Source organism: Cotesia typhae, unplaced genomic scaffold, assembly GCF_013202065.1.
Source record: "Cotesia typhae breed Kobodo isofemale line unplaced genomic scaffold, CoteBio_Ctyphae scaffold_91, whole genome shotgun sequence".
Taxonomy (NCBI): domain Eukaryota; kingdom Metazoa; phylum Arthropoda; class Insecta; order Hymenoptera; family Braconidae; genus Cotesia; species Cotesia typhae.
The window spans coordinates 1,249,883-1,277,779 of NW_027423781.1; the positions used below are offsets into that span (position 1 = coordinate 1,249,883).

At 35.6% G+C, this 27,897-nt stretch overlaps 2 protein-coding genes across 7 annotated transcripts in view; one reads left to right on the forward strand and one right to left on the reverse strand.

Moving 5' to 3' along the window:
• The window catches only part of Atg16 (Autophagy-related 16), a 162,484-nt gene that overhangs the window by 123,694 nt on the left and 10,893 nt on the right, over window positions 1-27,897 (reverse strand). The window lies entirely within an intron of this gene.
• Window positions 187-27,729, forward strand: Neo (ZP and PAN domain-containing protein neyo). The gene is made up of 5 exons (XM_074258530.1): window positions 187-562; window positions 8,132-8,333; window positions 23,679-24,015; window positions 24,177-24,842; window positions 26,777-27,729. Exons 1-5 carry the CDS (start codon window positions 187-189, stop codon window positions 27,338-27,340), a joined length of 2,145 nt encoding a protein of 714 aa, XP_074114631.1. The 3' UTR covers window positions 27,341-27,729.

Consider the following 27,897-nt stretch of genomic DNA (forward strand, 5'->3'; position numbering starts at 1 on the left):
AAGCCCATGAATATATACAGCGAGCATTGGTATAAAAACTGGCAACGTAAAAGTAGAAATAGAGACTAGAGACGAACGTCAAGTTAATGCTTACACCTCGTTTGTGCTTTGCTTTATCTGTTATGTACTTTTGTTTGTTGGCAGGTTCCTTTGAAGCCCCTTTAAGAGCAGATAACTCGATTTACAATGACTACTCATCACTGGAGGACAATCCTGGCGACAGTGGTCCAAGTTTGGGCTCTGTTTGCCCTGGGAGAGACCGCGTCTTCCCAGATTCCATTGTCATCGACGCCACCGGGGGTTTCAGAGCCCTCAGGTGTATCAGGTCCTGATTACACCGGACCATCAGCCGGATCAGACGAGTGCGATTCCGAGATGGTTGGGTTCGAGCTTGTCACCGGATACGTTTATACTGCGCCCACCAACATGCTAGAATCGATACCCGGTATACTTATGCTCACTGATTGCTTGGAAACCTGTCAGGCGAACGACTCCTGCCAGGCGGTCAATTATGAAACCGGACTCTGTGTGCTATTTAGTTCTAATGCTGACAACAATCCAGGTAAGGAATGATCAATCATTTTTTTGCAATCGGTAATAGCTAGAAAGATTATTTATTTTGTCCCTTGCGCTTATTTATGATATTATTTTTCCGGGTGTTGTGTGATTATGAATTTCTCAGTCCTGAGCTTAAGTGACTGAGGCATTGTTGCCCGAGGCCAATATCTATCTATCTACACGTACCAAATGAGTAGACTCGCTGGCTGCCAAGGGAATATTCTCTGTGAATAATGGATACCGGTATATAAGTGAGTGTAATGAGAAACGCACTAATTGAATCTTCCGGGGTGTAATTAATAACGCGAGAGAACACATCCGCATATATATATATATTTATAACTACCATACCAACTACAACTACAGCTATCTCATCTATTGTTGTTATTAAAGTAATAATAATAATTATAATAATAATTTTACAAGGACAGGAACGCGTGAGATTACTTTGTAATCGCGTGCTTATAATACCTGAAAATACTGAATTATTATTATTTTAAAATTAACTTTTATTCCCCCAAAAAAATAACATTGATAATTAGCAAAGTTGCAGTCACTAAAGCTTTTGTTAAATTACACTGGACTTTCTTAAATATTGATGTTTTTAAAGATATAAGCTCATCCTGATGTCACACTCATCAAGAGCTTTCATTTGAGTACCCACTTGCATTTTTTATATATTTTTTATATATACATATACATGATATATATAAATATATAAAATATATGAAAAATTGATGTGGATACTCAAATGAAAGGTCTCGATGAGTTTAACATCAAGATGAGCTTATATCTTTAAAAATGTCAATATTTCACAAGATACAAGGTCATTTCTTAATTATGCAATACCCAATATATCTTTTAAAAATATAAGCTCATCCCAATATTTTTCTTTTAATAATATAGATAATAATAAGTTAGAGACAAGAACGCGTGAGATAACTTCGTAGAGTCGCGTGTTTGATCATTATTAACTTGAGGATAGTTTTATTTAATACGTTAAATATTTATTATCATTGGTCAGGTATTTATATCTATATCTTGGTGGAGATATCACTTATAAAGTAACAGGATTCACACGATGAGCTACAAAGGTGACAGAAAGTCACGATCACGATCGTTACCAGCGCCCCCGAAGGCCCGTTAGTCGTGTTAGCATCGTCACCTGAGCACTGACCTCACCACGAGGAACGACTAATACAAGCCATACATATTTATATATAAATAATCTATTAAATAGATACACATGACACTCTGAGACTTGACGTTTAGATTAACTGGCCTACAGTCTAAAGTCTGAGATTGAGGAAGAAACGGCGAATCCGATTTAATGTGAAACGGTACAAACCAACCGGAACGTAATAATTTAATAGCAATTAACCGTCTCAAATCGCGGCATTTACATGGCTAATTTAGTCGTCGAGCCTCAGCAAAATCCATAAAATTCATTGAATTGCGGTGATTTTCGTTGATTATCAAATTAGGGGATAAAAAATTCAGTCTCAATACTCGTTACACGGCATGCAATCGCAATAAGGACAATTTTAAGCTCGATTGCTGTCCTGGTAAAAATACCTCGAGTTTACTCGGAAAACTGGAAATCAAGAGAAGAGCGCTGCGGGAGTCCCATTCAAGTTTTGCCAGTTTCAAGAACCAAAGGAAGGTTGCTGCTTCCTTTTTTCTTGTCTCTCTACACTAGCTCAAGATGATCGGTCCGTTGAAGAGCCAGAGGCTAGCTTATAACTCGGAAATGAATAACTCAAGAGTTTCAGTAAGTTTTTGGTCTCTCGACATTAGAGATGACTCTCGATTCCTTCTTATTGATAGCAGTCCTACTTCCGTACGTAAAACCTTTTTCCGTACTTATTACTCTTCAATTAAACTCTAATACCAAGACCGGTTCTTGTTAGATGCGACAAACTGCTTCAATAACAATATTAAATGGTCAATGGGATTTTAATTGGTTTTATTTGAACGGAGTGACTGGTATCGCGGATGTGGATTAAAAATAAAACTTAAAAAAAAAAAAAATAAAAAAACAGAAAAGGCCCTCGGAATTTAAACTTGGGACAATCGTGATGGACTTGGTAGTATTCAACGCCAACGAGTTGTCACGATCACGAAACTTTTGCCGAACCCGTTATTTGCTGCCACGAACCGATAGCATCACCGAGCGGAGGCCCAACTCCAACAAAAAGAGCTGCCCAGATATCTTTCTTGTGTGTAGCTTGTATTTCTATTGAGAGTTCTACCTCGTAGCTCCTTCTTCACCGACTTCCTCGTCCAGCAATACACAAATACACCTTCACAGGGTATAACCAGTGTCGCAGAAGTATGTATCGCAATTCAAAGTGTTTCTCTTCCTGCTTGAGAGCATTACACACCTTTATATCGTTCAAAGACTGTCAGCATACCTTCAGTGATTATTTAGAGCTGCAATTACAGACGCTTTCAAAAAATTTAAAAATAACTGTTCACTAAAAATTCATTTTATGATACCTCGATCGTAAATGTGGAAGAATAATGATAATAATGATTGTAAATGCTGTGGGTAAAAATGATGAAACTAAAAATAAAGGAAATATGAGATAGAAATGATATTAAATTAGCCACTAAAACAATATTCACACGGTAAATCGTTGGAACGTGAAAACGCAATAAAATCTTTGTACGCAGTTTCATCGGCTCGATGTGTTATAACTCCCTGTGTGCTAACTTTTGAGAGAAAAGCAAAGAGTACAATGGTTATTCGGATGAATGAGTCTCTCAACCCAGAAATTCGTCAATTCCAATATAATAGGATCCGAGCAGAGCTGGCCAACATCGAACAGCCAACAGCCAACAGCCAACAGCTCTTTGAATCAACACTCGCGAATGCGAACCAGCATATCCGAGGATAAAGATAGAACCAGAAGTAAATGCAGATACAGCTTCTAGTGAGTGCAAAGTGTAGAGTGTTGAGTGTTCTGTGCGATGCTGGCAATTTTTCATGGCCTCATTGTCCTCGATATCATGTCACGAAAGGTCGGTCTTTGTTCCTACGGGCTCTCTGAAATAACTATGCTGACTCGACGGTATTCCAAGATTTGCTATCGCCCTGCCAGATCTTAACCACCCTACCTACCCCCCTTGCTGTTAGCCATGTGTGTTTATTTTACATTACACTTATTACTACTGCACACAAAAAAAAATAAATAGTAAATGCAACATGATGCAGTCTTGGTGAATAAACATGATGAAATCATGTTGCAGCCACATGATTTGTCATGTTTTGGCTACTATTTTTTTTTTTTCCGTCTACCAGCAAAGAGTAAGATGATTATAATGATTGCAAATTTAGTCTCACGCTTCCATTAGCCCATTAGTGAATGCATCACACGAAATTCCGGAAAAAAATAACTAAGACGGTCATACACATTTAATCGTGACTTGATATAGGTTTATATACTTGTGCTGGAGAATGAGAGAAAGAGAGAGGCGGGATAACGGGTCGGAAGCATCGCCTTTCGATACCAACTTAAGACTTTTAACTCAACAGAGATACGTGACTGTCCTATTGACAGTGGGCTACAAGGAGCGACTACTCTACGAGAATTTCGTGCGTGTTTTTCCTCCCGATCATCACGAGCATCAAGATATAAGAGCCTCGGCTTGGTTACTACTCCGGTTAATCGTTTTTAAATTCAAATTAACTAGGCCAATCATATGACGGGAAATTAACGCTGAATCGGATCAACGTTGTCTGCTAAAATGGGCTTTGAATACCAAATAAAGCTACTTTTAAATGGTAGAGATAAATAACCGTGGGAATAACTCCTGTACACGTCATCGTTGGAATACTAAATAATATAAAATATAAAATACAAATTGTTAAACTCGAGCTGTTGGAGATATTTTAACGTTGGCACAAACAAGACGTGGATATTAAATCCAACGATACACCCAGTCAGCCAGATGATGCTGAATAAGGCTCATGCCTCATGGCTTACGTTGGCGGTTAGTAATCGATTCACGTATAAGGACACGGAAAGAGACTACAACTAAAATCAAAATGTTTATCTTTTGAAAGCATTTTTTTGAGTATCAAGATTATAAGATGGATAAAAGTTTAAAATTATTCACTACCGGGCAGCAATTGCTCGGGAAAATTGTGGAGCTTATTCAAGACAACGGCTAAGAGGGTGATGCTGAAGAGAGTACCCGGTAATAAACTTTAAAAGAATTAATAATGAATGGAATAATAATGGAACGAATTTTTTAATGCATAATAAAGCAGCTTATTAATTATTAATAAGAATTTAATAATAGATATTTATTTAAGCGGTTTAAATATTCCGAGCATTATAATTTTTCATTATCTGAGATAAGGTTTAAAGAGTCGTCTTTATTGATTCAAGGATGAGAGCTGCTGAATCATCGTCAATTGTCCTAGTCCTTCCAACTAGTCCAGAATTTAACCATAAAAAACCCATTTTATCACATATAGATAAGATATACACTAGTCACAAAATTTTGCTCATTCTCTTAATAATATAAATTTAGCTTTGCGTATTAATAAATACAGCTTCCTATGCAAAGGGATGATTTCGGTTGATTTGACAGAGAGACTTTGATCTTTGAAACAATTTATGGAAAATACCTCGGAAAAGTAGGTCGGGATGTAAATTTTTTCATAGGATTGCACAACTGCATAACTGGTATGAGTTTAAATCGGTCAGGAGGTTTAGGGTCAGGATGGAGAAGTCTTGTGGATATGGAGGACCATTCAAAAATTTACTGGCATCGGTTCAAGACTTATTGACTCGTAGTTTATCACGTAGTAAATATTAAGCCTATACTTAATAATACATAAGGGTGTGTCTAAAAATAATTCTAACTTTAATAGTTATAGTTATAGTTACTGCTACAGTTATTGTTATCGCTGTTGTTAATGCCAAGCTTAAAAGTTAACAAGTTTATGGTATTTGTATGGATTCGAGTCTCGGTGTCTGATGTATCCAATATTTAAAGTCGCTTTGATGTTACTCGGATAGAGCCTGGATGCTCTTATGGGAGTTTGAATAGCGCGATTCAGCATCAAACGGACGTCGTTTTCACCGATCAACGTGTTCTGCAGCAGTCTTTCGTAAGCAAAGAACCGAGCAAGGGTGACTTCACCTCGTCCTCCGTAAGCTATTGAGGATGCTTTTATACCGAGCATCTGAGAATAAGGTATAACGTATATCTTGTAGGATTGTTACCAGCACATAACCAGTTACGATTCATCTTTCATGAGCCAACGGCTCTTTAAACGTGCCTCGATTATACAACTCTCATATTAAATTATTATCCCGAGTTTTATCGTTTAGTTTTTTCGTTGATAAATATTTATTAATATAAAAGTTTAACGTAGCAAGGCTTGTATGCTAATAGAAAAATTTTTGTAAATATCAGATTAAAGGACGCTTCACTGATAGAAGAATTTTGTTCTATTTAAGAAGATTTAGCAATAGTTACTGAATCATTTATTAAAGCAAATTTATTTTCACAAAATTTTGTTAAATTGCACTGTACTTTCTTCAATATTGAAATTTTCAAAGATATAAGCTCATCCTGATGTCACACTCATCAAGAGCTTTCATTTGAGTACCCACTTGCATTTTTGATATATTTTTCATATATACATATATATAATATATATATAAATATATGAAATATGAAAAATTGATGTGGGTACTTAAATGAAAGGTCTTGATTAGTATAATATCGGGATGAGCTTATATATTTAAAAATGTCAATAGTTGACAAGATACAAGGTCAAAATAAAACAAATAGTTAGTAAATATTATTTAGTGGAAAAAAATATTTATTTTGATACGACAATGCTTCGTTTATATTAATATAATTTATTTAGAATAAAAAAATAATTTATTAAACAGTATATTTTTTTTCCAAAATAAAAGACTAAAAATTTATTACTCCGTACTTAATCCTTCTATCAGTGTAGAGATTGTTGGTAGAAGATTGCTAAAAGACGAGCAAGATGTGGTTATTAAAAGCATATACATGACTGTGATTAGCTAGCGTTAAATATGAGATTTAGTCTTAGAGAGCGTGGTCAAAGACACTTGACTTCCGACAGGCGGAAAAACAACCAGCAGTTTACATGGCATGTGTTCACCAGCCAGCGACTATAAAAGACCACCCACTATTAAATTATGCCTCGGTGGATAAGGACAACACACGTAGACAACAACCGCCGCGGTTGTCAAGTGCACGGACCATTTTAACCAACATAAATATATACTTACCCGTGATGGAATAACTATAGAACATTTGCTATAATTTATACCGCGAGGATCGTAACCTCGATCTCCAACCCTATATCTTTAACTTCGACAATTCTAATGGAAACAGCAAGTTAACGCATTTAAGTTACATAATAAACCAACTAAAATAACCCTTCCCTTTATAAACTAACGTGCGCCTACAGAAGTATGTTACATAATACAGCGTCGAAAAGTTTGTCACATTGAAGTTGAATTACAAGTGAGAGATAGACCGACTTCGACTATGACTAGTAAGTGAGAGTTTAGTTTAAAGATAAAGTTTGTGGTGTACCTGCACCATCCACTGCTACTACTTGGAGCCCTAAGTACCAACTACGCTCAGCTCCTCTGCTCTCTATTATAAGGTCTAGTCTCTGGTATTCTGTATTCTGCATTCACCAGCCCGTTGTCTGATGTCTGTTGTCTAGACATTAGGTGTGATGGTGATGAGAAATACGCTGTTGGAAATTCGATTAAATTCTCAGCAGAATCACCAATCTACTTAGGATCGCAATGCTCTATTACCTTGTAATGCGGTGGCATTATAAACCCAACTATCCAACTATCCAACTGCTCTTTAATGTTTAGCTCAACGCCTCTACTAATCTCAAAGTTTATTTTTATTTCCGTTTGTTTCAACTGCTTCTGAGAAATGATAACTGGTTATTTGTATTTAATATTGATCTATTAGCTATTTTATGCCTATGAAAAAAATCACATGAGTTTATATAGGAATCCACATAGGAAATTCTGTGCAAAACATTTTTCAACACAGTGAAATAAAAAAATTATACTAAATTCAATGTTGGATATAATTTATAATGTTTTTAGAATTTAACTGTGAGAGAATTGATAACCAGAGATTTATTTTGGCACTTTAAAAATCTAAAATGTAAAACGGGCATTAAAAAAAGGAACTGAGAGATTATTTGGAAGGTAGCTTTCCAGTTTAACCGTAGCTAAATCGCTAAAACTGACCTTTTGTCATAATTTTATTATCGTAAAAATAAAATAAATGAGTTTGAGAGTCAAGCCGGGTGGAAGCATTTAAATAAATTAACCCTGGCTATTTTTCACAAAGATATAGTTATATTTAAATATTATCTTTGAAATAAATCAACCGCTAATTCATAATTACGTAAATTTAATGTTGGTGTTATCCTTGAACGCGAATTCGGGCAACGACCTCTTATTTAATTTGAATTCTCAGAACAGGTAAAAAGATAATAACAATAATAATGGATGATTTTATTTTTGTATAACAGGTGCTCTGACGCAATCCCAGTTCCCAGTGTTTACAATCTACGCCCAGAAGAGCTGTTTGGCGGTAAAGCCTTGCGAGCGTGCATGGTGCATCGACAGAGTCCAAGGTCATCGGCTGCAAGGTCACACTAAAAGAACCACCAGTGCGTCTTCACGTCAGCACTGCCTTGAGTTGTGTCTGGGCGAGCGGGACTTTTTGTGCCGGTGAGTAATCATTTACAATTAGTTGCCTTATTCTCGGTACACATACTTGGTTACATTCAGGCTGGTACATGTGCGAGCTGATATTGAGAGAAAAAATTTAAAAGATATCTGCATTGTTGGGATTCTATTTAATCGGATGAGAATCCGAGCAAGAACAAGAACAAGAATATAAAAATATTTAAAATGTATAGAAATGGAGGTATGAATTTTTAAATCGTATAATCGAATAGTAAGAAAAGTTTCGATTTGCTGGGTTTCTATTCGGGTGAATATTACGACGAAGCACGTACTTGCTCCGAAGATAAGATTTACGAGTGTCGACATAGTGAAACACGAGTCGAATCGCGAATTATCACGACTGTAACTCGGTCTATCTTTATTCCTGTTTACGCAAACCCATTTATCTGACAGAATTTGAGGTCTCGTTGATGTCCACGCGGGCAACCTCAATGCATTTGTATTCGCGACATTAACCTACAAGTCCTCTTTTTTCTCTCTAGTTAAAGGTTACGAGTCTAGTCGGTCATCACGACCAATCCAAAGTTATTTTCAGGAGCTCCAAGCGACACCCATTTAATTTCTTATAACTTTATCGAATCGATACAGCAAATAATCCAAAGTAAAACCAACACTCGGAACAATATAATGGATTACGCAACAATGAGTGGTTGGAAGGATTGGAAGGAAGACTCGCGTGCAACAGGAGTCGATTCTTCGTATCCGAGAGTGTACAACTCTTAAAGATTGCGCCGACCGACGATCGCATTAACATTCTATGGGAACGGTATTTCTTCCGTGCAAGGTGCGCGGCTGACAAGCCTCTCGCTCTTTCCACCCAGCTTTACCACCACCATCACCACCACCATCACCACCACCACCACCACCACCACCATCATCATCATCATCATCATCATCATCTTCCTATACACTATCCTCGTGTTCATCCAGGCTTAGCTTTTGCGTTAACCGTTTTTCCACAAAGCGCACAAGAGCGCTCGTTATAGATGTACATCTACTCTACGAGATGCTTAAAGTGATCATACGCCCTACAGCTTGCCCATACTATCTTATACACATACACTGGCTCGTATATTTATAACACAAGATCAAAGCCATTGAAAGAAAGCCTCAGCAGGTTTTGTTGAAGAGCCAATTCTAATCCTTAACAAATATTTTCATCAGTCGATAATTCAAATCGAGTAGATTAGTATCTGTCCGGTGGATAAACCAGGTGAATGATAGCAATTCGGAAATATAAGTAAGCCCCAGTGAGATTGAATAGAATTGAATTGAGTGATGGATTGATGATTGGTATACACGGTGTGTCGTGATGACGGTATTACTTACACTGGCATTTATCGATGTCCTTACCCAGTTGTGGATCACCGACTAGTACTACTGATACTGGTGCTGGTGGTGGTAAAAGTGCTGATGGTGATGCTGGTGGAGGTGGAAGAGTTAGGACACGGGTAACTCTCTTCGAGGTTACAGGCTCATCACTGTGGGAAATCGAGTGGCTGGTACCTGGTACGGAAAGTAGGAAGTATGTTGGAGTGACCCCGAGACCTGGAGGCTCTGGTACACGCTCTTTATTCCGGGGTTGTCAACCAACAAGAGGTAATGAGTTTATTGTTTCGAGTTTTATTGCCATTAATTACCTTTGCGTTATAATAAGATCAAGGTTTAATGGCCATTAGGGTAAAAATAATCAATTATCAGTGAAGAGGTTCAATTCTCCCTCGACCGTGAGATAGATAATGTGCTGCAACCCATCAAAACTCTTTCGAAGATAGCAAACTCTCTTCAGAGAACAAAAACATTTGCTTTTTTAGATTCTTACGAAGAATTCAGATTCTTTTTCTACTACCTGAGAACAACGAGCCAAGGAAAGTTGAGTTAAGATAATAAGAACAAGAATAAAGTTGATTCAAGTTGGTGGTACGGCGAATCCATCTTTAAAATGGCTTACCACAAACCTCTTTGCTAGCCAACTTAGAAACATGTTGCTATTTTAATCACGATACCGAGATTCTCATTATTTTACTACTTACATTAGTTGCCGGTTTTCGCTTCCCCCCTCCCTCTTCGACCTGAGCCATTATAGGCATTGCACATTATCCGAGTCATCTATAACTTGGATAGGTTGTTACATGCAGATACTCCGGAGGATATATTAGAAAAAAAAAAAATAAAAAATAAAAAAACTGCAAAAATAAAGAGGACATGGTAGCAAAATAGAGAATAAGAATTGGAAAAGTTGACCCTTTTCGCTCCTCGAGCTGGAGAGTTGCGTTAATCAATCCTGACCCTCATATTTCAAGCCTCAGCTCTTACTGGGATCTGGAGAGTGAGACTGCGCAGAAAACCTCGGGTTGCTCCTTATTCACTTTGTCCGGTCTCTTGTACACTCTAGGGCACTTAACATTAAGAGCACTGTCCGCGACAACGGCACATCCAATTATAAGTACGAAATTCATTGTTCCTGGTGCTCTACACTACTTAGAGCACCAGGATAGTGTTCTCACCCCAAAATTCGTCGGTCGGTTGGTAGGACGGGTGGTTGCTCGGTTGGCATCGCTTGGAACCCTCGTTGAACTGCTGCCAGATATTTTAACCCAGAGTTTGTCATGAAAACGCTCAAGGCGCCAAAAATTCTATGATTGCTGGTATATAACATTCCTTGAAGAGAGGAGAAAGAAGAGCGAGGAGGGAGTTAAGTATTTTGTCCATAAGTGCAGACTATCATTTCGGTATAGACGTAATGTGATAAATGTAAGCGCGTTTTAGATAAGCCAGCCAGCAAGAGACGATCACAAGAGGAATTTACAACGCCTGGGAGTTAAGAAAAGAACAAGAAGGAGAAGAAGAAGAAGAGGTTTTGAGGTTTCAGATTATCGTCATTTCCCTGCCTTCGGACGTCGGTGCGTAAACGGTTCGAGTATTTTAACCAGCTCGTACTTAAGGGCTAAGTAAAGAGCAAATGGTTACGAGGGAAAAGAAAAGACTGGAGTGTAACAAGGCACAGGTAAAGGAGAATCCAGAGCCAACGAGGAAATAAAATAAAATAACCAACCAACCAAGAACACAGTACTGAGTCCTCGCGGTTTATATCAGATCCCGTGATGAACGTACGTGACTTAACTTTGTTTCGAAGCCACTGAGAAGGGCACTATTTGCATTATTCCCCCTGCAAAACTATCCTCAGGTAGGCTCTGAGGCGCACATACGGTTGGCTGGCTGGCGAGCAAAGCGCAAGAACGACCACGCTAAATTACCATGGTTCAGCGATATCGCTACAAACCAGAGATCCTAAGTAGGTGCAGCTTGTAATACACACTCGAGATCCAACAAGCAGCACGTAAGCCCGATACCACCACCAACAAAATCATCTTCTTTTATCCAGCTGATTATTTATCCGAAGTTCAGCTTGTTAATTCTTGCTACGGATTACCATTATCCCGATCTTCATGAAAATTATTATGATGATGATGATGGTGATGAGTTACCAGAAGCTCTCTATTTATTTAGATAAAATTCAAGTTTTCCGCTGGAAATTATCCTATTGGTGAAACCGCAAGCGCATTCTCCGAAGGATGTTAAAGAACTCAGTGGTCGCGTGCAAACCGCCCGCACACAATTCTTAGAGATACGGAGTAACAATGCTTGAGGAGAATACTGGTTTAACGATAACAATACCATGAATCGTTAATTTCACGAGGTCTCCAACCTACGCACTTAAAAACGTTAAAAATAATTTTTTTTTTTTTTTTTCATCAATAAAGAATAATTTAATTGATATCTTTAAGCTCCTTACGAAGAACAAGGTCAGCGATAACGTTATTTTTATAAAAAAAGTAAACTAATGTGTTGATAAAGATAATACCTGATTTTATTTATAAGACAATAGGAATAAGTTCAAAAAACGGTACTTGTACTGGTGAAGGCTCGGTACCAGGTGGGTAAACATGTAGCGGGAGTGGAAGCAAGAGCAGACAATATAATAGCTGAGGTAACATGTACGGGCAATTAGGTCGAATGAGACAACACGAAGAAACGTATCAGGTTAAAGAGGTAATGTGTCAGCGTGTGTGTAAGCAAGTGTTAGTGTAACAAAGCTTAAAGTTATAGCTGACACCCGCGACATCATTACGAGCTGGCACATCGAATCAACGAGACTAATCCCGGTTGGTTCTTTTGGTCTTATCTTAAAACAAGGCAAGGCTGTATATAACCAGCAAAGTGTTGTTGAATCTAGGAAACTATCTGGGTATATATGCGCTTACCTATTTCACAGTGTTAACACCTACGCTTTATAACTTTAGAGCAACAAGACGCTTACTAGTCTTATAAACAAACGATAGTGTCTGTCTGCTCTGTTTTGTTCCAGAGAAATAGGAGATCTCTGAACATGAGAAGTTTAACGTCTACTTCTAAGATAAATAATGATAAACGTATGTATTTAGTAGTTTATTTCGTTAAAGTGTCAGCAAACACCAGATACTACATACTGGAGGCTCAGACGAGAGACTAGACATTGTAGACAATGATTCATGAATAGTGTCGGTTATTGTTGATAGAGAGCGAGCTTGCCACTCGCGAATTGTTCCCAGATTATTCCGATTATAATCGGAATAATAACCATAATAACCATAATAACCATAATAATTATTATGGTTATTATGGAGACGAGAATAGCGCAAGGGCTTGAGGACAATGCGCTCCGGTATGAAGGCTATTTGGTGTATGCTCTATGGCATGCATACAAGCTAGCTCCCTTGCGAGGACAATAATCAGGCGCCTAGTTCGCGGAGATGGACTTGAGCTGACCACTGGATTTAGGGTAAGTGCTCTGCCCCCTCATCCACCGCCTCATTCTGGTAAAAGCTGAATAATAAGGCGAGAGATGAATTAAATCCTCGGCTAATGCAGATTTTTAGGGCGGAGCTAAAAGGCGCCCGCTAAAAGGTTTTTTAATGCAGAGAATTTTTTGAGGGGAGGTGTGACGTTTATAAAAAAAAAATAAAATTAAAAAATTTATGAAAAATAATGTAATTGCTGGAAGTATTTCGATAAGAAAATCAAAGCCTAAAGGAAAACAAGTCTCTTTGTATCAGCAAATAGATTTTCACCGAGAATGAACGATTTTAAAACAAAAAATCCCATTAACACACTTTTCTTTGTTCCGGGGTTTGAACATTCAGCTCCTTCATCTTTTGTACATATTACATAAAAGCTAAAGAAATAAAATAAAGGGTGAAAAGGTATTAAGATTTCATAGCCAAGTCTCGAAAGATAAAAAACATGGAAAAAAATAATATAAAATGAAAAAAAAAAAAAAAAAAATGGGAATGTAGTTTGTCTGAATATTTGAATATTTCTCGAGCGGGAAATCCAAGTTGGGTTAACGAATGTACAACACAGAGCGGAGTATTGAGATAAAGCGCCACCGCGGAAAGGTGGTTGCAAAAACTCGCAGGGGATGATGAATAAAAAACCGAAAGGGAGCAGTAGTATGCTTTCGCGCGAATTAGCTCTCGGAACATTTTCTAAATAAAGTAATGCGAGGTATAGCGGAATTTGATATAAAGCACTCGAACTCGGAATTTATTTTTTTGAGGGTAAATTTGAATAGCGGTCATTGCGAGGAGTAACATGGCGGATAGAATAAAAAGGAAAAAAGGGAAGCTGAAATGAACGGTGAAAGAGTTTGCCAACTCGTTCTGGAAAAGTTAGTCCTAAGAATATTGCGCTGGAGCTTGAAGCTCTCAACGAAGAATGTCATTGGGCAGTACCTGGTTGCTGGTTAAAAACTTTCTGATTCGTTTGCTCCTTCGTTTTACTCATTACTACAAACTGTATTGCTTTAACCTACTTCTAGTCTACAAACGCATTTATTTTTTTAAATTACGATCGAGTTAATTATCACGATTAGTTTGTCGCAGTTTTTTTTTTTTTTTTTTTTTTTTTTTTTTAGTCCTGGATTACGGATTTATTTTTAATAATTTAAGACGAAAAGTGTTAATGGTATTTGATAGGTTGAGAGCAAAAATTTTTAATGTTAAAATGTATAATGGTTTAACGAGAGGACATAAATCTCGAGTATAAATTCATTAAAAGGATTTTTATTCGTAAAAATAAATGGAATAGCTGAAATGAATTTCAAAGCAAGTAAAATGGTAATAGATTATACTTGAGAAATTTAAACAGGCGCCACTTCATCCATGAACAAGTACTATGTCACCAAAAATCTACAGTATTTAGTGGGCAGACTGCCAAGTTAGTCGCGGAATTAAGCGCTAAGTTAAGTACAGATAAAAATAATATATTTTTAAGACTATTACCGATTTGTCTCCTCGAGGCCCTAATTTTATTTCCTGGTTTTAGTTTTACTAGTAATTTAATTATAATTACAATCCGTGAAAAAAATTTTATTTAACAAAAAATAAAATATTTCACGCGTAAAAAATCCTATATAAAGATATAAAACTATATCTTCGTCATACATATATAGGTTACCTGCGGTTATTCTCACCCGAGCGTGTAGTAGTAATGCAGGTATATAATAAACAAAATAATAACTCGCTTTTTACCGAGGGCTATCGTACTGTATTAGCATTTAAGTTTGTGTAATAACGATGTAACATTACCTTGTATAGTTGACAGGTTGTTTAAACGACGCCGCAATTTATCATTTTATTGTATTTTTTTATCAAGAGAAATATCACTTACCTAGAACAAAAAAGAAAACAACTTTTGTTAAATAGTTATCATTATATCTTTAGTCGGATGTGCTTTTTATTTATATACGAAAATAGATCCAGCAAACCGTTGCAATATTGCGTGACGGATCTGACGGTTTAGTATAAATATTAAATGTATTTAATGAATGGCGAGATAACGCGCTATTACGTTTGACGATACTATTTTTATCCAAAACGGGAAAAAATTTTTTTTCTGTATTGATAGAAGGATTTAGTACGAAGAAATAAACTGATTTAGTAATAAAATTTTTTAACACCAATAAACGATTTATTAAGAAGTAAAAAATAATTTGTTAAATATTTAGTAATATCACTATCAGTGTGCTAATCAACTAATCTTTAAATTTTTATCCAATGATCTAAAATGCGATTATGTTAAAAAAATCTAGAGCAAGTAAAAAAGCACTAAGGTTTTCTCAAAGGAATTGTTTTCTAGTATAGTTATAAAAAGAGAAAAATATAAAAATATTGGTTACATATTTCCCGATATATTTTTTCATTCTTTTGTATTTTCAGTCCCCTTTCCCGGGTTTCCAGTCCAGACTCTAGACTCCAGACTAGTCTTTCACCCCTTGCCCTTTTCTTGGAAAGTTCCGTCCTAGCGGAAAATATCCCTCGAAAAATACATATGTCGAGCGTTCGATCGGAAAATAAATGAAAAATGAAAAACGCGTCTGATTCCCCAGCCGCCTACTCCCGGGCAGAGTATATACTCATTTTATTTCTTATATATTTTTCTAGCCTCAGACGTCTATGCTATATAAACATATATCTACGTTCACTCATTTCTTCGCGGACACTGAACCCAATCCTGTACTCCTTCAGACACTTTGAATAACAAAAACCATTTATGTGTCTTGTATGTATAAATTAAAAGTGTCACGTAGACTTTGTTCTGTCGATCTACATGCACTTAAACTTCCAAAGAGATCATCGGACTGACATGTGCTGAAATTTTTATATTTTTTTAAATGTTTTATTAAATTTTTTTTTATAATTTGATAATTTTTTTTATTTATTAATAGAGACAAATTTGAATAATTCAAAAGAGCTTAATAAATTATTAATAAAACGAGCGGAAAACAAAGACATGGAAAGTTAAATCAACATCCTCGAGTCAAGTCATCAGAGATGAAATATTGCCTTGACAAATATCCAAATTACTTATTATTATAATCTTGGCATATGAGCTTCTGTCATAAAAACTAATTACCCCGTTAAAAGTTAATTACTTTCCTAATAGCGCAATATTTATTTTTCTATTCAAAGTTGCGTTTGGAATTCCGCCATTGTTTTTAAATAATTAAATATTAAATAAAAATTTAATTTTATTAAATTCTCTGGCATTGCAAAAATACAAATTCAATTTTTTTTTTTTTTTTTTTTTTTAAATTAATTAAATCGTAAAAACTGACTGGTTTTTTTGTAAAAAATTTTTCGAGAGAAAAATATTAATTGATGAATAAAAATATTTTCAAAATCTCGGGTATGTTTTTAAATAAGTACGAGGGTGGAGGGTAGAGGGTGTTGGTTGTTAATTCAAGCCCGTCTCGACCTAGTAGTGGTACTCGGGCGTTGATACTGCTCTGAAAAAGCCGGATCTCCAGGCCGTACGCGTTCAGCATTGCCGGATTTTGGTGGTTTACAGTGTTACGTGCTACGGTTAACAGAAAAGGCCGAATTCAATTTTAATCCTTTGATCCAAAACCAACAGCTCTCTATTCACATTCGTATATATTTTATATACCCGGATTATTTTACACTTAAAAATATTTCACTTCGAGTGATGAATTATTTTTTTTGTTTTAAAATAAAATTCCTCGGTTTAGCTAACAGCCATAAATTTCTTTTTCTATTTATGAAAAAGTCATATCGGTTTTATGCAAAAAATATTTCTGGTAAAAATAGATTAGAAGAATTTTTTGATAAAAAATTTTTTGTTTTTTTTTTTTTTTTTTTTAATATCATTTTTTTGTGTGACGGATAATTGAAAGGAAAATTCAGAAAGCCGGTTGCGTTAACAGATATTCGAGGAGGGTAACCACAAGTACCACGGAAATGTAAATCGAGCGACATTTAACCAAACACTCGGACTTGTGAGAGGGAGAGAGGAGGAATCGGATAGCTAACCAGTACAGAGCACTGTAGGATGTAGGATAAAGGGTGAAGGGTGTAGGACACGAGGACTACCAGAGTGCCAGTGGTTCAAGGGGCACCAAAGTCCAACCTGACTTAATGGCTATTCTCTTGATGCAATTTGTCTCCCTGCCCCGAGTGTCCACTCTGGATTACATGATTTACAAAATTGTTTGGTTACATTTTAATTCCTTTTTTAGATTTATTATTATTTATTTAAGAATTAGTTAAATTTTTTCAAACAATTATAAAATAGTTGTTATTATCTATATTGTTTAGGTTGCATTCGAAAATTCTTTATCTCTTGATACATAATTAAGAGTGACCTCGTATATTGTGAAATATTGACATTTTTAAAGATATAAGCTCATCCCGATGTTACACTCATCAAGACCTTTCATTTGAGTACCCACATCAATTTTTCATATTTATATATATATATATATATATATATATATATATATATATATATATATATATATATATATATATATATGTATATATGAAAAATATATCAAAAATGCAAGTGGGTATTTAAATGAAAGCTCTTGATGAGTGTAACATCGGGATTAGCTTAGATCTTTAAAAACATCAATATTTAAGAAAGTACAGTGCAATTTAACAAAAGTCATTATTTAATGAAATTAAATTACCCTGCATTAAAATTGAAATTTTTTTTTCTTGATATAAACAGTAAACTAAAATTGAAATTGTATTAAACTGTTTAAAAGTTAGTATATAACATGAAAACAGATTGAAATATGATTATAATAATAATATAATGATATTAATAACAATTTTAATAACCCTTAATATAAGTTAAAACTTATCAGATTAAACTCTGTTAGATTGAAATCCGAAGTATTCGGGTATTCGGATCGGTATTTCCAGTGAGGATGAATACGATAACTATGAGAAGCACTTGTACATTATCCGGGGTAGAGAAATGTGTGTATAGATCCATCCCGGATCGCTAATTAAATTTTAGCGAGCTTTTTCCATGAATTTTCTATGAGGATCCGTAGACTCGGTCGTTCTCTCGCTTACAAGTAAAACGTCGGCGGGAGGAGGAAAGAGGGAGCCGCGAGCGAGCCGAATAAAACTCCCTCAACTCTTTTTCGACGAATCCATGCGCTCAAGTGGAACGCAATTAACGTTTGTCAGCAAAAACCCGGCGACATCACTGGCACGCCGAGGACAGTGAGTCGACCGCGCTTAAACTTTCCTTATTACGGTCCTCTATCCTCTTCAGCAGCGATCCCGTCCGTGAATGAGCCTCCCTCACAATCCTGCCTTGTACTTTGTGCCTTATACCGTACCAGCAAGTCTACTAGTGTTGAACCTCCTGGTACTAGTACTGGTTGTCATTGTCCTGCGCTATACTTTGCCATTCATCGCTCAGATGCTTCTCGATTAAATATCTTCCCAGATCCGGCGTTCCTTCTCAAGAGAACGAGTACGGGAATCAGAATGAGATGATGATAATAAAATAGAATAAAAGTTTATGACGCTGTGAATTTATTAGACCGGATGCCCGTCCCGTCCCATTACTGAACCGACCGAGTACCAGTAGTACGAGATACAATCCACATACCTTCAACTACCTACTTCTACTACTACCAACTATTTTACACACTATACTTTGCGCAAAAGATGCAAATTAATAACCAACTTAACTTTCCGTAAATTCAACATTTTATTTACTCTATTTTATTTCATCATTTACTCCGTACTTAATCAAATTATTACTAAATTATAGACTTTATTTAACACGAAATAAATAAGAATTTTTATTTAAAGTTTTTTATTTAAATATTAGAATAATATTTTTTGGTTAAAATTAATTATGTATCTTGAAAAAAAAATTTTTTCTTCTCCTCTCGATAATATAGATAATAATAATTCTTAATAAAATTCTCACTAAATAATAGCCTCAATTACCGAAAGAAAAAACTAAAAAAATTTTAACATCCATAAATTCATCAAAAGGATTTAAAAAAAATAGTATTAATGAACAGAAAATAACTCTTAGGCTAAAACAATATTTATCTACCGATAATACATCGTATATATTCATAATAAATAAATTAATATTCATAGGCTGTCAATAAGGATAAAAAAGTTCTCTCCTACTATAATAATAAATAATAAATAATAAATGGTGTAAGAATTTTAGCCTACCACCTTGTCAAAGCTCTCTCTGGTGATATCCTCTCACTCTCACTCTCTAGGAGCATCAGAGCCTGAGCTCTAAAGCACTCAACTCCTGTGCTCTAAATTTGCATATGCAGATTACACGATACAAGTAATTAATTCCCAATCAGCTACCGTTATTCAAAGATTAAGTATCCTGGTGAATTAACAATTTAATCGACGTTATTATTTATTATTTATCATAAAGCCTCGGTGATGTTATTTATTTGTCAGCTCTGTGAAAACAATCGAGATAACCCGAATAAATTATTTAGAATGCCCTCGATAAATTTCCACAAATGTCGGGTGTTCTTATCGCGTTGGCGTTTTAGCTCCAAGATTTCTCCCCGAGCTTAGATTCTATTCTACTCACCACTATACCAGTAGTGTCGAGACAATCCGGAGATGACGTAATTCCAAAAGTTAGTGGCACCTGTTACATCTGGGCGACCACCAGAAGCTCTCCCATTCCTCGTTTTCACTCGGACGAGACAAGAGGACTTTAGAGGAAAGGTATTTGCTATAGTTGGTTACCCTGACAACCGTACATTAACTTTATCGTATAATTACATCGTGGATACACACCCGCAGTGTACAGCGCCAACATATGTCGCTTTTACTCACACGTTGTCTCGCCGTCTGTATATAAGATCGTGTGCGTGTATATGTTTGCCTGGATAATATTGGTACCGGCATCAGTATCCCATCTATTTACAGGTTATTCGCGGTCGATCCAACATATTCGAGGATATTATCCCGACCATTATTTTCTCATAAATATTTACAAGTGTTTTATGCATCTACTTGTTTATAAAACTCACGATAGTGTAACTCTCGGATCTTTTAACTAAACTTTTAAATTTTTTATCGCTCTTTGGTTATTTTAATAAAATCATACTTTTGATGAATAAATTATTTTTTTATTTTCTTTATTCAATATTTGCTTAACATATTCTTAAAACTTTATTTTTTCAACAGAAATTATTCACGATTAAAATTTATTTAAGCTTGGTAATTTACTGTTAATTTTTATGATCCATTTTTACGAAAAAAAATTTAGTTTTTTTAATTTAATTTAATTAATACTCATGATATGTTTTAATAATTTATTAAAATACCAAAAACAAATATTTTTTTGAATGAATCATTTTTCAATTAAAATTGCATTTGTATGAAAATTCTCGATATTAAAATAAATGAAATTTTAATTAATATTGAAGATAAAAAAAAAATAAAAATAAATTATTTTTATCCCAGAGGATAAAACAAAGAATTATTTAATAAATAAAAGCTCAAGCGTATTTATCTAAAGTATTAAGCAGAAGAGCTAGTTAAAGATGGAATAGAGGATAATAAACAAGTAATAAAAGTTTTAAAAGGTATTAATTTGGTGTGACATTGACTAAGTATTCGAAGGAAGTGGTGGTCAGTTAAGAAGTATAAGCAAGCAGAGTACAGTCGATTTTCTCCTTCTTCTTCTATTCACCAAGTTGTTCTTCACTTGTATGAGTATTTGTTTTTATTTTATTTTATTTTATTCACTACGAGAGAATGTGGTGGTGTTGCCGATGGTGTGCAGCACGGTAGCGCATGGAGCGATAAAGTTGTATCTATCTCCCTGTTATCTTTGTCGTAATTCCTGGAGTCGTGTCGCGCGACGGCATGCGAGAATGGGTACGGTCACTAGTATATATATTTTAATGGTCACATTTCTGAGAGCGACCGGATAGGCTCCTTCTCTTTCTCTCTCTGTTTCTCTTCAGGGCAAGATTTAACCTCAACACCACTTCACTTTGCCTCTTCCCTCTTTCCTCTTTGAGCAGGACGAGGAACTGCTTCCCCGGGCTCAAGATCTTGGTTTACTAACACCCAGTCCGCCAACTCAACTAAACTGGGTGCACCAACATTAATACCAACTAAACGACCCTACCAAGTTTTCCCGAGGCCCAAGTGTTTTCATTATACACTTAACTTTATTACAATTAAAAGTACTCCTTTGTTTTATTAAAATAAATATTTTCATTCCATTTATTAAAAGTTACTTTTTAAAATTCAATTATAAGTTTGTTTAATTTAAAAGTCTCTTGTTAGTTACGATTCGCGACAAAATGGCCGTCCGAAAGCTAAAATGGAAGTGGTTTAAAAAAATCGACGTTCCCAGGAGTTCGAGTCCAGGCTAAATTTTTTTTTTTTTTTTAATTTTTTAAATTCAATAAAAATCTCATAAACTTTACAATTTATAAATAAAAAATGAAAATAATTTAAGCAGTCCCTTTTGGTTAAAGTTTAACGATAAAAGAAAATCTCAAGGGTATTATTAATAATTAAAGCTAAGATTAAGCTACTGGATATTAAGAGTAAAAAAATCAATAAAAATTGTCGGAATAAAAATTTTTTACTACCAATTTGATTAAATTATATTGTACGGTTTATAAGTTAATTTAATGATAAGTAAAAAAAAGTTTAAAAAGGAAACAACTATAAAGAGATAAAAGAAAAACAATAAAAGTCAAAGAGTCCAAGTTGGTCTTTTAACATCTGGTAGTACGGTTAAAATTTCCCTTGAGATTTATACAAAGTTATAAGAGGGAAAAACTGTTGTCCTGATATCTGCTGGGAGAGAAATCACCGAGCAGAGGAGTTGTATCGTACTTTTATTTTATTTCCCTCGACTTGAGAGTTTAGTAGCTCGAGCTGCAGGTTCTAGACTGAGAAATGCCAGCCAGCAAACCCTCCAATGAAAGAAATGCTGCTAATATACAGGCTTTTATTATTCATTGGTTATTTCCCGCAATCCATTAGCAAATTGCCAATTATCGCTCGATCGGATAATTTTTTGCCTCAAATATTAATTAATATTTTTTGTTTTATTATGTACCGCCAATGCTTATTTTTTTATTTTTTTATTTTTTTATTTTTTTAATAACCAAGCTTGTTAACTGTAATTTAATTGACAGTTACAATGGATTTTATTAACACGCGGTTGTATATATTTTTACTAAGTTAATTAAAATGGTGTCAATAAATGTAAAATTTATCACGCGGAATATTGTGACATTAAAAATAAATGACAGGAGAATACTAGATTTTAATGGTCATTTATCGTGTATGTGGGTGCTTGATGGACGTCAATTGTCCGGACAATAATGTTGACAGCCAAATAAAAAATTTATTATTAATGGTTTATACATTTTTTTTTTTAATAAAAAAAAAAATGATGGAAAATCTACTGAATAATTTTCTTTCAATTTATAAATCAATTTTATAAAGAAAAAAAATTTTAATCAATTAAAAAAAAAAAAACACAGTGACTACAAGGTTGCTGGTATTGAATAAAATAGATAATAATTAAAATAAAAGAGTTAATGAGTGTTAAATAAATAATAGTATAAAATAAAACAAGTATTGCATAAGAAACAAGTTTAAAACAAATAATATTAAATCCGTTCTATATAAGTTATTACCCGCATTGTAAGTTCATACATTGGTTGTTAATCAGTCACAGAAGTTTGGAAAGTTTATTGCGTCTGAGTGGATGATACACAAGCTTCTCAAGAGTATATCTACCCTCTAGCTGCGAGCTCACACACATTAACCAATAGCAAAGAGAGATATATCTGTATAGCAAAAGACTTTGATATAATATACATGCTTATAAGTCTACAAGAAACTTGCGTTCAATGATAAATTAACATTAAGATTGATTACTCAAAAGGAAATAGATGATCCTCAGAGTATATATATTGTGTTTAATATCAATGGCATTAAATAATTAAATTAAAGGAGAGAGTAAGAAAGAGATAATATAAATAGGATATCCGTACCGACTAGAGATCAAAGTTCTCATCTTTAAGCTGCATGATTCTTAAAAAAAATGATTACGTGATTTGCTTTGCCGTACACATCCAATCCGAATCCAGATGCGGAGTTTTGTTGGGTATAATATAGAAGCGATTCCTCTCGATAGTCGGGCCATGATCGATTTTTCTTATTAAGCTTGGCCTCTTAGCTTTCTACTCTCTGTACTCTCAACATTACCGAGAAAGAACAGACCACGCTTTGGCTATAAAGAATAAAATATAAAGATTGTATATATATCGCGAGCTGGCACGCGACGCGAGAAGAAAATACGGGATAGGAGATTTCCAGTCAACACGCGATCTTCTTTACGACTATTTTATTTCTCAGGCTAACACATTCCGAGAGAATGTTGGAGGAAACCAAGCTAATTAATCTCTTATTTTGTTTTGTTTAGATCTGCGAATTATGCCAACGCAACAAAAGTATGTGAGCTATCGGACATGGATCGTCTGACGATTGCCGGCTCCAGCGCATTCCAGACTTCCAAGGGCTTCGATTATCTCGAGAACCACTGCGTTGATGAGCCTGTTAAGCTTTGCGAGTTCAAGAAACTCACTGGGAGGATTTTGAAGACTGTTGATTCTGTTCACCAGGATATTGCTACTTCTGATGAGTGCCGCGAATTGTGTCTCAATTCTCCCTTCCGTTGTCACTCTTATGATTACGGTGACACTGGTGATATGGTGTGCAGACTCAGTCATCATGCCAGAGCCACTCTTTCTGATATTCAGGTTATTTTTTTTTTTTTCATTTAATTTTTTTTTTTTTGTAAAAAAAATCAAATTTATTATTTAACTAATTTTTCAACAAAAAAATATTTTTAATAGTATTTATTAATTTTTTATTAAAATTTTGCACAAAAAATAAAACTAAAATAAAAATAAAATTTCAGGAGCCATACTTGGACGTCCCAGAGGCTTCAACCTACGAATTAAGCTCTTGCTACAACGTGACAATAGACTGCAGAGCAGGGGACATGGTAGCGCGAATCCAAACCAGCAAGCTATTCAACGGCAAGGTCTACGCAAAAGGTTCGCCAAATTCCTGCGTGAAGGACATTAAGGGGGCGTTGGAATTCGAATTGCGAATGGCGTACGACGATCTGGAGTGCAACGTGCGGTCCCAAGGGCTGGGCCGGTACCTGAACGACGTGGTGATCCAGCACCACGACACGATCGTGACCAGCTCGGACTTGGGACTGGCGGTCACCTGCCAGTACGACCTGACGAACAAGACGGTCTCCAACGAAGTCGACTTGGGTGTCCAGGGAGACATCACCCCCGCGCTCTATGAAGAGGTGATTGTCGACTCCCCGAACGTCGCGATGAAGATCACCGACCGTAACGGAAACGATGGCATGCCCTCTGCGGAAGTCGGGGACCCCCTGGCCCTCAAGTTCGAGATCCTGGACCCCAACAGCCCCTACGAGATCTTCGTCCGCGAGCTAGTCGCGATGGACGGCGTCGACTCCAGTGAGATCGTCCTGATTGACGCCAGGGGCTGCCCCACCGACCACGTCATCATGGGCCCGCTTTATAAGGCCACCACCAACGGCAAGGTCAGTCTTCAGGATTTTTTTTTATATTTTCTTACCCGTCATCATCTTAACCAGCACTCTCTGCACAGCTGATGCTCTTCCTTCCTTTGTCAGTCCATCTGCATATTTATCTCCCATCAGCTCGAGTAATATTACACTTATTATCCGCGCATGCCAGATAAATTATGACAGTCAACAACTTGTCCAATCTGACAATCATTTGCTCACTGTCCTATCATTTTTATTATTCCTATTACTGTTATTATTGTTGTTAATCTTTATTTCATCCTGCCTTTACAGCATTAACATTTCACAGCACCGTTTTAACTGCACTTACATTTATTCCGCTAATATTTTAAATTCCTCTTTAATTAAGGTTGTCACTGAGGGATATATATTTTAATTGAGATGTTTAATCCACGATTATTTATTGAAAATTATCCGCAGAAATTTAAATCAGACATCTGAATAATTTATAAGTTATAAAATACTTTTTTATTCAAGTCACTATAGTTCCGGAAACATTGAACATATTAGTTTCTTATGATTTTATGTTGAAATCAATATTTTAGGAGTTACAGCCAATTTTTGAAATAATTTAAAAGTAAAATACAAAAAAATAATGTGGGATATGAATAAATAAATAAATAAATAAAAGTTATAAGGATAGAGTGAAACTAAAGGGCGCATTGAACCGAATGATAAATGATCTTCTCATGCACAACAGAGTTCCACGTGGCGAGCAATCAATCATCTTGAGCCGATTTCTAGGTGGATTATAATGTCGGTGAAAATTTTATCGAAGCTTTCAACGAGATTATATTACTCATGTTAAAAGCCATCTCCGTATAAATTAACGATTAATTTAATTTTTGGTAGAAGATATAAGATATATCTAATATATAAAATATAAAATCCCGAGCTTAAATGAAAAAAGATGTGATTTATTTAAAAAGTTTTAGGCAAAAGTCTTAGTTTGAAAAATGATTGCAATTTTATTAGACGTTTTCATCTGATTCCTTTTCTTTATACGTATTGCCGAGCTTTGGGTCCGGTACGTGACGGACATACCCTCTGTTAATGAAACTGGAGCTAGAACTCGAAGGGAAAATAGAGCCCTGGTAATGGATGGCCATTATTTTGTTTATTTATATTTATAATATTTATTTTAGTGTCCCGAAATGGAAAAAACAGAGACTGGTAGTTTTTCTAAAGTATCCACTAATAAAAACAACTTGGCTCGTTATTTTTAACAGCCTTACGCTGGTGACCTCCACCCGCAACCAGAGGACACTAACGTGTATTTTATCGATGTCAAGAATAGTTGCATATGTTCTTCCTGTTCCCGTTAACACGCATAACATTTTATCGTTCTGTATTCTGGAAAATACCCTTTATTTTTCTGTCTCTTTCTGGTTTGTTTTACTCTTTGTCTGCTTTTGATTGTCTCTATCCGCGTTCCCCTTCAGCGGAGCACCCCATCCCTCTATCACCGCTTTCATTCCCGTGTGCATACTTTGTCATTTTGGTATTCTAACTGATGAAAGGCTCCCGCTTTAATTTGCTCCAACGTTTGCTGCCATTTATATTTCTCCCGAGCTATAAAATTTAACACAAAAAGATAATAAACGAACAAATACAAATACAGATACCGGATTACACGTTACAATAAAATACCTATTCGACATCTAACTATTTACGCATTCAAATCTCATATTTTTACGGCCTATTTGCCCCTGACACTACCCACTAATTCTTTGCTTTTATTATTCCCCTATCAAATTATTCTTTTTTTTTTTAACAGGGTTAAAAATTTTTTTTTTATGATTTTTTTGGTTTGATAATAATTTATCAAGATTATTAATCGGTTTTTTATTTAAGAGATTTTTTAAAATGTTTAATTTATAAAATATAAAATAAATCATAAAAATTCTAACCGACTTAAAAATTTACAGATTCTTCTGTCTCACTTCGACGCCTTCAAATTCCCAAGTTCGGAAGTGGTTCAATTCCGTGCTTTAGTGACTCCATGCATGCCCAGCTGCGAGCCAGTGCAGTGCGACCAGGAAGAGTCAACCGGAGAACTGAGATCAGTGATCAGCTACGGACGAAAACGTAGACGTCGCTCAGCATCATCTCTCTCCCGCGAGGACCTCCTGCTGGTCCAATCAATCCAGATCACGGACAAATTCGGGTTTGAGCGCGACGGAAAGTCTCCTCTTGGCAACTTGACGTCCCAGTCCCGCGACACGGTGTTCGTCGAGTCCCAAGACATGCCCGGAGTCCACGGCCTCTGCATCAACATGGCCGAGGCGATAATCACCGGTACAGTGTTCATAATCGCCCAGATAGTCGTTATTGCCGCGTGGACCTTCACCTGGCAGCGACGCAAGCAAATTCTCAAACACCAAGAGGCGCTCGCTGTCTCGGTATCAGTCCCAGGGATCCACTCTGGGATTCCCAGTCGCACCGACAGCCTTTGCAAGCTCTACGACGCCGGCTATTCCCGTCGATTCTAATCAGCTCATAAATTATCGCCACAATCGCTAATTAATTTTAATAATCATTTTGGACACTCGCGCCCTTTTTTGTTCCTTTAATTATTTAAGGAACAAGAGACAATGCACGATGTCAAAATATTAAACTACGATTTCGATTTCCGCTCAGCAGCTCTTTGAGCAGAAACCGAAACCGAAAGGCCTGATTTTTATTTTTAATTGTCGGGTCACGGATTTTATATCAAAAAGCGGACTCACGGTGGGAATTTTAATGAAATTTCATGATTTGAAATTTTTTAATAATTTTATTTCATGAATTTGTGTGAAAGTTTTGGTGATAGTGAAGGTATCAAACGTTTGGAATTTTTTTTTTTTTTGTGAAAAAAATAAGGAGATCCACGTATAGTCAAATTTTTAAAACTTCCTGAAAATTTTTAAATTCAATTAAAGATATAAACTCATCCCGATGTTATACTCATCAAGAGCTTTCATTTGACTACCCACTTGCATTTTTGATATATTTTTCATATATACATATATATAATATGAATAAATATGTAAAATATATGAAAAATTGA

What these genes read in the sequence shown, in the direction of transcription:
- Neo (XM_074258530.1), top strand. Translation starts at nt 187, where the DNA reads ATGACTACTCATCACTGGAGGACAATCCTGGCGACAGTGGTCCAAGTT. An exon ending in CCACTCTTTCTGATATTCAG is followed by an intron (nt 24,016 to 24,176) that starts GTTATTTTTTTT and finishes ATAAAATTTCAG; the next exon opens with GAGCCATACTTGGACGTCCC. An exon ending in AGGCCACCACCAACGGCAAG is followed by an intron (nt 24,843 to 26,776) that starts GTCAGTCTTCAG and finishes AAAAATTTACAG; the next exon opens with ATTCTTCTGTCTCACTTCGA.